At 42.7% G+C, this 12,258-nt stretch overlaps 3 protein-coding genes across 3 annotated transcripts in view; 2 read left to right on the forward strand and 1 right to left on the reverse strand.

Moving 5' to 3' along the window:
* Positions 1 to 236: 236 nt before the first annotated feature.
* On the reverse strand, positions 237 to 10,769 carry LOC118425663 (protein adenylyltransferase FICD-like). Its single transcript, XM_035834650.1, has 3 exons — positions 10,353 to 10,769; positions 3,309 to 3,532; positions 237 to 2,710 (listed from the first exon to the last, which is right to left on the reverse strand). The coding sequence occupies exons 1-3, from the start codon at positions 10,720 to 10,722 to the stop codon at positions 1,865 to 1,867; spliced, it is 1,440 nt and encodes a 479-aa protein (XP_035690543.1). The 5' UTR covers positions 10,723 to 10,769; the 3' UTR covers positions 237 to 1,864.
* On the forward strand, positions 3,541 to 8,539 carry LOC118425662 (tigger transposable element-derived protein 6-like). Its single transcript, XM_035834649.1, has one exon. It carries the CDS (start codon positions 5,708 to 5,710, stop codon positions 7,562 to 7,564), a length of 1,857 nt encoding a protein of 618 aa, XP_035690542.1. The 5' UTR covers positions 3,541 to 5,707; the 3' UTR covers positions 7,565 to 8,539.
* A 179-nt stretch (positions 10,770 to 10,948) lies between the features above and the next one.
* LOC118425661 (ATP-dependent RNA helicase DDX51-like) overlaps positions 10,949 to 12,258 on the forward strand; it is a gene marked incomplete in the record, with an annotated part of 23,308 nt that continues 21,998 nt past the window's right edge. Inside the window, 1 exon segment of the mRNA XM_035834648.1 lies at positions 10,949 to 11,345. Coding sequence (XP_035690541.1) covers positions 11,323 to 11,345 — 23 coding nt within the window.

Genomic DNA, 12,258 nt, shown 5'->3' on the forward strand with positions numbered 1-12,258 from the left:
TTCCGAAAATATGCACGATAAACAGAGTGTCTGTTCGTATAGGGAATGCATGGGTAGGGTCTGCATGGGTTTAGTGAGTGTCATATTGTTTTACAAAACACACATCGCGCAATTCATCACAAGGTGAATTCCACAAAATTCGGCTGATTATGTATTCATTGAGACATTATCTATTGGAAAACACCAACCCCTTCTGGAGTGGAATGCACCTTTAAAAGTCAATTCATGTTTGAGGGTACATTGCAGTGCACAGATAGTATTCTTTATTCAACATTAACGTTACATTACCCTTGTAAGTGCATGACACAAATAACATATAATATATACAAATAGATACTCTCTCCATAAATGTACATCTGTTGGCTATATACACTCATATAGGTATATATATATATATATATATATATTACAGCTCTTTTCATATTCATAAATAAGACAATAATTTATTTTACAGTTGTCATTATTCATTGTAACCAGAAAATGTATATATCCAAATACCAATAAAACTTGGTATTGTAATGGTTTCATATTTTCAAACAACAACAAAAATCAATTAATTTCAAGACATTTAACAGGAGAACTTAAAAATCAAACTAGTGGGTGGGATTAAAATCTTTAAAGAATGGGAATATCTTGGTGAGACCTAAAGTGTTCACAGTCTTCATGAATTTACTGTTAAGCATTGCTGACCCTCCTTAATTTACAGTTAAGCACTGCCAAGATCCCCCCATACAGACTCATTTCATTCTGAAACAAGACTGAAATTCCCAACACCATACTGTCATTATATTTATGTAGGTTAGTTCAATCTTTACAACTGGATAAAATCCAGAGATCCACTTCCAGATATTTTGAGTGACATCCATCACTCTACTTCACTGTTACTACGACACTGAAGAAGGGTGATGGATTGAAAGTCAATAAAATGTCCAGAAGTTATGTTGATGTAGGTTAGACATCCAGGTAATGAGATACGCCAAAAATTAGTTGTTAAAGCAACTGGATATGATTTTGGAAACTGTGTTCTTTCAACTGTCTTAGCTTTGTTTCCCATTGAAATCTAAATTGTCTTTAGCTCAACTTTGCCTTACCTTTGTTTTGCTGTTGGAATCCAAATTGTCTTCAGCTTGACTTGTCTTACAATGTCTCCGATTGGACATCTGTCTTCATTCATAGTTAGGGTATAAAAGACCTGTTTCTTCCAGATCACTTCAGTGTCACTGACGAAGGATAGTGGATACTATCCGAAACGTCTGACCGTTTCCAAAACCATATCCAGTTGCTTGAATAACTACTTTTTGGTGTCCAGAAGTTAATCGCTGATTTTCATCCAGCTGTCAAGAGGGAATTGCCTTTAACACGTTACAGACGTTACCTTGTTCTTTGTTGTATAGTGTATGTCTATTGGAAAGAAAATAAAGTCAATAGTGCTAGATTTCAAAACATTCTGGAAGGGCAGAACTGAGAAGTTTCCATTGACCCTTTTACAACCAGCTTACTTTGAAGACCAGTAATGCTGGCATTTTTTCTTGTGGGAGGGGGGTACGGGCTGGGGGAACAGATTTGCAATTTTCAACATGTGCCAGGTTGCCAGTGAGATTGCTTTCGTGTGCCTAGAACAATAACCCTGGCATAAGAGAATCTGTTCCATGTAGAAATCTGCAAATCAGCACTCCCCCAAACAAAAAATGCTGAATTTACAGTACTCATCACTTGATAAAAGATAGAGAAGTGGAATTTACAAAAAGCCTCTGTTGCATTGGATATTTGGCACTAAATATATTCCATACACAAGTCAGTTCAACTGAGGAGCTTCCGATTACTGAAAATGGCAAGAATGATTTTCCATGTACTTATGGAGTCCTCAGTTTATAATGATGACTTTTCCGTCATCAAGACTAGATAGATGTGGCCAGTCTTTGGTGGGGTTTTCTTCTACAGCGTAAAGGTACTCGTCCAAGGTCCTCTCTGTGCATTTGGCCACAAATTGCACGAAAGGTCGGACGTCGCCTTCGTTCGCTTTGACCAATGCTTCGTAATACTCGTGTCTTTCCTCTAGCTTTATCGTAACCGGGGGGAACCCCGCCTGCATGAGGATGAGGTTCATGAGTAACCGCGCTGTCCTACCGTTCCCGTCCACGAACGGGTGGATAAACACGAGCTTGTAGTGCGCGATGGCGGCGTACTGGATCGGGTGCAAGCTCAGCGCCTCCTCCGAGTTCAACCACTCGTTGAACTCCACCATCTTGTTCTCGACTTCGATAGGATGCGGCGGAATGTGCCTGCCGACGTAGACCTGCGTCCTGCGGTAGTGTCCCGCGTCCAGCGGGCTACAGTGTCCCAACACTCTGCGATGTATCTCCATGATGTCTTCTATCCTGATGGCACCAATCCTATCCATAAGGGTGTTGTTGAGGTATTTCATGGCCTCATCCATACCGATAACTTCGTTGTGCTCCACGATACTCTTCCCGCCAACCGCCATCCTCGTTTCCAGTATAGCCCTGGTCTGCCCGAGGGAGAGAGTGTTGCCCTCGATGGCGTTGGTGTGGTAGATGTAGAAGTAGTAGGACTCCTGTTTGATGCGACGGAGGGCTGCACTGTTGAGAGGGACTTGGATGAGGAGGTCCCTCTTCTTGTCGATGGTCGTGAAGTACCGTCTCTCGTATTCCATGACTTGTGGCAGCGTACGCAGGCGGTTGGTGAGGGCCTGGAAGCAAAGCAAAAGCATTCTATGTCAGACACACACACACACAATCCTTTCAAATCTACATGTATATCAAAGCTACTGTTTGATACCTGGCGCATTTTAACTGTAAACAATAAGCAACTGCTTATGAACTTGACAACTGTTAAGTGGCTATTTGTCTTGGGTTGTTGTCTCAGAACCTGTAGATACATGTACTGAGTTCCAATCTCTGTCAAGTCCCAATGTTGTATCCATGGGAAAGTCACTTTACATCTATTGCATGTACCTCACTCTACTCTGGTGAAAATGAGTACATAGCTTTAGTTATGGACCTCTCAAGCATTCCCTCTGATTAGATAAGCACTGTGTTTGAAGACAGCCACACCACAAGCATGTTAAAAAACCCACCACACTTATCAAAACAAGTGGGGCCCTTCCCCTAATAATGTCATGATATGCAGCTTGTACTCTTCAGTACAAACCAGGCGTGTTGTACCACGAGGCAGTTTACTAAAACAAACAAAATGACATAGGATTCTCATTCTAGCATTTCATTGCTAGAAGTTTAACTCAACTCATGAAGCTTCTTGCTAAACTTGATTGAGCCAGGCTACATTACCTGTGTGTGGCCAGGGTGAACAGTCAGGGCTTTAGTGTACATGTGGTCTGCTTCCATGTAGTTGTGCTCCTCTTCTAGGAACTCCCCGTACTCTGTCAGCACCTCCACGTTGTGAGGTTCCAGAGCCAGCGCATGTAGGTACAGCTTGGTGGCCTTGTCACGCTTGCCGTGCGATCTCATCTCCTTTGCTAGGTGGAGCGACGCGGCCACTTCTCCGCTGGTATCTGAAACAAATGTCACCACGATAGTGAAACATTGCCAATAGTGTTGCAGGTCGCATGGCAAATAGCAGAAAATAAGCTGGAAATCCCTTCGATCTGTTTTGATCCCTGACATGAAGAGAAGTAAGGAGGACCAATGATTTTAATGATCTAAAAACAATCATATGCTAGACTAAGAGGGGTAAAATTTGCAAGCAAATACATATATATATATGATGACCAGCCCCTCCAGCTCTGTCCTGCCACTTGCTACATTATGCAATAATTGAACACCAGTTATATATATCAGCCTTTTGGCATAGTGGTTTAGCATCTTATATGATCTGGCGGCCCAGATCCAGCGTGGGTTCGAATCCTGGGAGTCTTTCTGACATTGGTTCCCACGCCGGGAATTGAGCCCGGGCCATGGCGGTGAGAGCGCAAAATTCTAACCACTAGACCACATGAGACGGGAGTCAGGATGCTGTTTCTTTCTGTTTCTACTCCTTTCTTACACAACCAATGGCATTACATAAAGTTATAGTATGTCCCTGGATATGCTGCATATGTTACAAAATTGATTTTCGCGGTGATGCAGCCAAACCGACAAAATTTTCAGTTCTCCAGTGCAGAATTGTGACGTTCTAAACAAACTAACGGAGGGGGCCCCGAATTCGCCACTGTACCGCAAATTCGCCACTTTTTGTTTTCTTCATTTTTGAGGTGGAAGGGGAAAATGTTATGATTACTTCAATTATACTTCCAAAATATGACTATCAAACATTAATATGCATGAAGTCTTTTGATCGTATCTATTCAAGCAGAGACGGGCGGAGCAACAACAGGAAGAAAGGACACACGGCACGAGTACCATGTTTGGGCGGCAGCACTGGCGACAGCGACCGACGTCTATTCCCAGGTTGTTTTATATCGAAAAAATGATTCTGGAAACCACATATCACATCGAAAGAATTCTTAAAGATATTCCCAAACTGTAAAATAAAGATTGGTATGGAAATCTGTCGTGTGGTGTATCTTTTAAGCCAGTTATTTTGACAAGATTGTTGAAGTTTTCATGCCATCGAACGTCTGACTTGTCGATCGAACGTGCACTACATTTCGGTGGTTCGAATTTCCGAAGATCCAGAATGAAGACATAAAAAGGTGAGATCTCGTTACATTTTCTATAAATAACCTGACAAACCAAGTCAATAGATACATAAGAACAATGTATTAAGTTATATCGTATGTCTATAACACTAATAGGGTTGAATTTCGTGAGAGAAACGACATATTCAACCTCCTGTAAGCTGAAACGTTGCTGGTAAAAATATGGGCAAAATTTATGAAGGGCAACGAAAACATCTGACATCCAGCCAAGAAAATACCAGTCGATTTTATCCGAGTAACTTCCTTTGCTCATGTAGGGCCAAACACAATTCTTGCCTCTCTTGGTTGAGTGATTTCGGTCGCTGATCACCACTCCAAATTGTCCGTGACCGACATTTACGCCCCGGTGCCGATCCGCCAGCATTATGGGGTCAACTCGTGACCTCTACGGCATGTACCATTCTATCTGATGACGTCAATGTAGGGGAGGAGTAATTTGCACTTCCTTGTAATCACAGCAAAAAGTCAAAAACAGAGCTAGAATGCAGACGACGAATACTAGCTATTACTTAATTAGTATATAATTTACATGAAAGGTGATTAGATGTGTGCACAATGCCCTGTGTATGCATTCCCTACCGTCAACTGTTGGTTGTGAAGCTGATATGACAGCGACTTAGCAATGGTACGACCAGGGCGCGTGCATTTAATCCCAGGGGTGTCAGGCATATCATTTTTTCTTGCGATTAGGCCACAAGTGAAATTTATGGATGACATTATACAAATATATTGCGCATTGATTTCGGAAAACAACCAGGCATTCTGGTAGCCTTTAGCGGTGGTGAACATATGAAAATGAAAATGTGAAAATATGTCATAAAGGCTAGACTTCTATCGGTCCTATACCGTAATAAGGCGCATTGCTGTTGTCTTTGGTTTCCTGGCGACATGATTACTGAGAAACAATAGCATACTAGTAGCAAATGTCAATGATGTGTAATGTTGGAGTTTAATGACAAATAGTCTTGATTGTAAATCGATCAATGCAAACTATTTTTTTCTTCGTTACCTTCCACACAGGCCGCAAAAATGGACCTCCAACAGCCGTTGTCCGTAAATGGCTTGGGGACAACCCCCATAAAGTCCAACGTCAAGGCATATAAAACATACAGTGACGCCCAGATGCAAGAGGCTATCTCCGCAGTGAAGGAAGGTTTGACGCCTAACAAGGCCTCAAAACTCTTCAAGGTACCGAGAAAAACGTTAACAGACAAGTTAAAAGGTTCGCACCCCCTTGCCCATGGAGGGCAGACCGTCTTAAGTAAAGGAGATGAGCTTGCCCTTGAAAGCTACGTGGCCCAAATGGCTGAATGGGGCCATCCCATTTCAGTACGGATACTAAAAGCCCTGGCCGGTGAAATCCACGAGCGAGAGTGCAAGAAGTCAGATGCTGCTCCACGGTTTCGGGAGACAAAAGCCACGGGGCGGCTTGTGGCTGGTAGGAAGTGGTGGCGTTCATTCAAAAAACGACATCCGACGATCACCCACAGAGCCCAGGATCCGCTGTCCAGAGAGCGGGCTAAGATGTCGAATCAAGATGTCATCGATGCTTTCTTCAAGCTGTACACTGACATATTGGACAAGAACAACCTACGCAGTAAACCGCACCTCATCCACAACTGCGATGAGACGGGGATCTCTATGGAGATCAATAGAGGAAGGGTCCTGGTTCCCAAGGGTGTTCGGGGAGTACCGTCCAGAAGTTCTGGTACAAAGGACAGAGTAACCTTCCACTTGGCAATCACCGCAGAGGGAAAGGCGCTTGCCCCTATGATCATTTATAAGCAAAGTTTCCCAAGTGGTGCCTACGCCCAGAAAGGACCAGATAACTGCTTATATGCTGTGTCGGAATCTGGGTTTACAGACAAAGACTTGTTCGAGAAATGGTTTTGCAACCATTACATAAGGCATATTCCAAAGGAGAGACCTGTCCTGCTCACCATGGACCAATGTGAAGCCCACCTGTCGGTCAAGACAATCGAAACAGCCATGAAGGAGAATGTGATCCTCCTTGGTCTTCCCCCACACACCTCGCACTTCCTACAACCGCTAGATAAGACGTGTTTCTCGTCCTTAAAAGACACACTTGGGAACATCGTCCAAGGTTTGATCTTCGAGAATGCTCAGTTCCAGTTGAGCAAACGGAACATCAGCCGAGTGCTGAATTCAGCCTTCGAGAAGGCTTTCACGATTCCTACAGTCAAGAAGGGCTTTCAGGCTACTGGTCTGTACCCTGTTAACCCAGATGTAGTACCCAAGCGTTGGCTTACTGTTGGGGAGGTAGCCAATCAGGAAACCCCAACCCCAAAGGAGAGCGAAGACCAAACATGTCAACCGTGCGGTGCCCAGGGGTGCCAAACCTGTGGCCCACGGCGTGCCCACTCGTTGGTCGGGAGGCTGGTCCCAGAAGAGTTGGCAGATCTCCTCGTTCCTCCACTGCTTCCACAAAAGAAGACGAGAGTTTCGAAAGAAATCAAGAAGGCAAGGGTATTCACCACGCAAGCTGTGTTAGAAGAGCAGATGGAGAAGAAGAGGAAGAGGGAAGAAAGATTGGCGAAAAAAAAGACGGGGACCAGTGCGAATGCAAAGAGACAAAAGAAGACAGAAGACACGGAGGAGAGAACGACGAAAGGGGAAGCAGAGGAGAAGGTACCGGAAGACAGAGGTGAGGCAGAGGAAAGGCGATCTGCACATCGTATGACCAGTGCGAATGCGGCTGCAAAGAGACAAAAGAAGACAGAAGACACGGTGGAGAAAACGAGGAAAGGTGAAGCAGAGGAGAAGGTACCGGAGGACAGAGGAAAGGCAGAGGAAAGGCGATCTGCACATCGTCGTCTGTGTAGGCCACCGTCCTACCTTAAAGACTACAACATTACATGTCTGTAGTGCAAGTTATCGTATAGTTAATTGCAAATTTAATAGCTGTAGCACACCTCAAGAAGTTTTTCTTCACTGTTATTATTGTGGCTGATGAAGGGCCACATTTTGCTATATGCGCTAGCAAGGGAATGAAATGTAAAAAGAATTTAATTTGATAAGCAATCACATGGGAATGAAATGTAAAATGAATTTAATTTGATAAGCAATCACATGGGAATGAAATGTAAAAAGAATTTAATTTGATAAGCAATCACATGGGAATGAAATGTAAAAAGAATTTAATTTGATAAGCAATCACATGGGAATGAAATGTAAGAAGAATTTAATTTGATAAGCAATCACATGGGAATGAAATGTAAAAAGAATTTAATTTGATAAGCAATCACATGGGAATGAAATGTAAGAAGAATTTAATTTGATAAGCAATCACATGGGAATGAAATGTAAAGTAGAAACTTATCCTGATAGATAATGGTATGTGATGTACAGAAATGAAAGTAAATGTCAACTTGCTCTGATAAATATAAACTTATGGTTAAAAGTTGAAAATGTTAATTAAGAGTTTCAACACACTTCAATATTGATAAATATAACACGTTTGAACAATGTTTTGAATTATCATTTAAATTTTTAACAATCGCAAAGATAGATGAACAATCCTGCACTTTTACAATTACATGGTAACGTCAACCTTGATTACATAATATTCCTTCTTCAGATAGGCATCATGTACGATGCAGGATAGGCCACTCAGGGAGCCCTCGCCGACAAGGTTCAGGACCTCGTCCTTATCCTTATCTCTGATCCATCCACAGGGGACGCACTCGGTCGCATTTGTCGCATAAACCATCAGCCCGGCTTTTGGTGCGCCGGGCCGATGGTACCTCTCGATCTTCAGGCGCAGCTGCCCCGGGGCCTCCTCCTCGCTCTCCACGACCCACCTCGCCCCGTCGTTGTGGTGGAAGGTCTGCAGCGTCAGACGCTGTAAATGGTCATGATAATAAAGGTGAACGAGGGGCCCAAAAAATGTACCGATAAACATTTTCGTCCACAAAAGCAAAGATAGTGAGCGTTTGCAGTTTCATAATTTTCTAGTTTACTTTGAAAGACTTACCATTTTGTGACTTGGAAGCTGGACTTGGACTGATAACGTTTCCCGGTTTGATTTCTGTGAGTGGAAAGAGTCGGAAGGTCATGCGGCTTAGTAGATGGAAGGGTGATTCCCTCTATTAAATTAACCACGCAACTATTTTTGTTCATGTAAAAAAATCAGCTTTATACTAGCCCATATCTGTAAATATCGTCAAACAATACTTACATTGTATACGCGCCGTTTAGTCGACGGAACAGGTCTCAAAACGGTCTGACAGAAGGTCGAAGATCACACAGCTTCGCAAGGCGGCAAAACTTGACTCAGAGTGGGTTGTGCCAAATCAGCCTCCGACTAAGGTGAGCATTCCGCTCTTGAACAAATATCAATACTAAACATCTATCTTAAAAAAAGTTATTTTCAGATCAGGTAAATGACAAAAATGTAAAAGAAAAGTGTTTATGAGTAATTGCGTCAGATGATTTGGAGTTTATGAGACATGCATTGGTGCATCTGTCCCTCTGCAGTTGGGACTGAATGGAACGTCCCAACAGCGATCGACCTTTGTCAAAACAGCTGGATGCCGGTGTCAGACATAAAATATTCCGTTATATTCACTAATCATAAGAGGGTTATTAAACTCCCGTTTGAAAACTATGATCTATTAAAAAAAGCAGCAAACTCCGAGGCTCCTCCCGTTCATCCTTTTATTTCTGGATGGAACACCATGCCTTTGCTGAGACGATAGTGGCACACAACAGAGGAACTCCCCTTTATTGCAGGGCTACATGGACTTGGTACAGGCCGATGACCTGTACTATCACGTTACAGTTTCCGCTGGGCGTAATATGGACTGCAGTGCAAGTTATCGTTTGTTTACTCGCCCTTTAATAGCTGTAGTAGGCTCCTAAGAAGTCAGCCCCAAGGGTTACAATAGCTACGAAATTGTATTGGAACATAAGAACGGGTCTCAGCACAGCAGGACGATGTTTTCAGGACTATTTTTAGGATCGCAGCTATCGTGAGTGCATCGGCGTACCTACTACGTGGTGCCTGTAGTATCTAGAGTAAGTGTGTGTCGGTTTACAAAGACATTAGGAACTAACCATATCAAAATTATGGGTAATCTGGGACATTGATGCGGCTGACCCCGAGTGACCGCGTTCTGCGGAGAACGTTACCACGTGGTCGTAGAAGACGTACTTCAACATGTCTACATAACTTGTGTGTTTCATTCAGATGTGCTGCAAAGCATTGCTTTCCATCCTCGTAACAGGAAAGTGGTAAGTCATAGAATAGAATTCAATACCTTAAAAACATTTTCAATGGTTCTTTTTAACGATTTCTGACCAATTGTTAAAGTGGCGAATTCAGGGTACACCCTTGGGACGTAAGCCCGTATTACGTCGGAAAGTTGCTGATTGACCCTTGACCTCTACGTTCGATCAATCACCATGGTAACGCGTGCAAAAAAAGTTAGACATAAGATATGCCGACGTATTCACAAATCACAGAGAGGGTCATTAATCTTCCGTTTGAAAACGATGATTTATTGAAAAAGTGGCGAATTCAGGGCCCCCTCCGTTACAGATTAGACAACTACAGATTACAAAATTATATGGGCGGGGCGTGGAAAGTTGACAGCTGTCATCCTCCTCCCTAAAAAAAAAACAAAAAAACTTCCGTTATATAATGTTTTCCTACCTGTTTTCTGTGTGGATTTAGACTGTAGTTGTGCTGGTAGTGTGAGTGGATAGTCTGCCCTCGCCTTTCCATGTTCCGTAGGTAAATCCAAACCTGTTGGCATCATAACAGGCTGTGAACTCCCCTCCTCTTCGCCGAAATTCAAACTACCGGCCAAAGGAATCCTCCGAAACGTTAGCCACAGAAAATGCGGTCCCGGAATGGTTGTGACGAAGAAAGCGAAGACAAAACCACACAAGAAGATCAAGATGATACTAAGTCTCGACCACATGATGTCGTCGGGTTGTCTATCGTTGGAATTTTTCTGTAATAAGGCTGAAATTTTTGCCACAAGTTTGACCTTTTTGCCACATTTACCTTCGGCAGCCATATTGTTGCAACATTGCTGTGGACACTACCAAACCTTTCATCTGTAGGGATGTTGTAAATAATAGAATATTCTAAAATCATATTTTGTCATTGACAAAAATCATATGGACAAAAATCACAATTGAATTCTATTTTTCTGAATCTCTTATGTCTGTAAATAGAAGTTTAACGAAAATTTAAATGAAGTATTTTATATTGGGGTATTCAAATCCCCTAGTGTATAATGGCAGTACCTAAATTACTAGTTGTCAGATTTTGATTGGCCAGCAGATCTCGCGAGAGTCTACCATTTTCAAGATGGCTGCGCCCACGTGAAGAAAATCCGTCTGCTGCTAGAAACTTGTTTCACCGTAAATTTCGTCGTTTTGCGGGATATTTTAAGTTTTGATTGGGCGTCTTACTATTTCTAACATAGCAGCGAGTATGAAATGATCATATTTCATAGATATGCGTGTAGTATTACAGACTGAGCAAGCGAAAAGTCGTACCCCCCCCCCTTTACAGTCTCTCGCTCGTGCACATGTCAACATATCACGAGTTCTAGTGAGAAGTTGAAGTTCTACATTTCTTCAGTGAGAAACAGGCTGTGCAAGCTTTAAGTATGGCTCTGTTTACCGTCAACAGGTGAGGATATTTGATAGTCATTTTGATTGTTTCAATTATCAAATGTAGAGGTTGTCAAAACAATGAATAGATGATACTATTTAGATGTACTTGTACAACGTTACAGAATACTGTATGTATCTAAATTCACGGTGACTGCTTGTACGCAAACTCAAAATCATCAGTGTACGGGCAGACTTCTGTGAGAATTTGGTCTTATGCAATTTAGGCCAACATAGGTTAATTTCTTGTTACGTATAGTGGTACGCAGTAGTGATTTATGTTTAAGTGTCGGTAAATTTATCATAAAGTTACTGGTGAAAACTGCACGAGCGTACCATTTAGCTGAGGCAAGTCCGAGAGTGTGGACATGCTAATCCATTCCTGTCCGTTGACAGTGGGCCAGTCGGTGGCACGTGCCAAAACTCTCATAGGGCCTATATGAAGTGAGTTCACCAGTGCCTTCCTGAGTCAAGTTATAGTAGTTAATGACAGTAGTTAACGACGGGCAGTCTGTAAATGTACTTATGTCATACCTGTGACGCGAAAACGTTCGATACGGGTGTTCCGGACCATGTGATAACTTCCATATCACACAGGTTCAAAAGTTGTATCACACAGGCTTCCTTCGAGTAAATGGAACCATTTCGAGTGGGCTGAGTGTGACATTGCTGTTGTAACACATTTTGTTCAATGGCACCAAATTTGTTCAACTTCTGGCGCATTTTGCATCAACATAGGGGTTTTCTCAGGTGGGTATGACCTAAATAAAATACAACACGGTGTATTCCGTATTACCCTCGGTCTCAGCCCTCCCGCAGGTCGGATCACCCTTCGGCCGTCGGGCGGGTAGGATCTCCCGACGGCCAAAGGTTGATACCCTGCTGGTACCTCGGGTGATACGGAATACACCGTGTTGTATTCTATATTGATG

This window comes from Branchiostoma floridae, chromosome 11, assembly GCF_000003815.2.
Source record: "Branchiostoma floridae strain S238N-H82 chromosome 11, Bfl_VNyyK, whole genome shotgun sequence".
NCBI lineage: Eukaryota > Metazoa > Chordata > Leptocardii > Amphioxiformes > Branchiostomatidae > Branchiostoma > Branchiostoma floridae.

Coding starts and splice junctions, on each gene's coding strand:
- LOC118425662 (XM_035834649.1), top strand. CDS start 5,708: ATGGACCTCCAACAGCCGTTGTCCGTAAATGGCTTGGGGACAACCCCC.
- LOC118425663 (XM_035834650.1), bottom strand. CDS start 10,722: ATGGCTGCCGAAGGTAAATGTGGCAAAAAGGTCAAACTTGTGGCAAAA. Junction 3,533..10,352: donor TAAATCCACACAGAAAACAG/GTAGGAAAACAT, acceptor CATTTGTTTCAG/ATACCAGCGGAGAAGTGGCC. Junction 2,711..3,308: donor TTCACCCTGGCCACACACAG/GTAATGTAGCCT, acceptor CTTTGCTTCCAG/GCCCTCACCAACCGCCTGCG.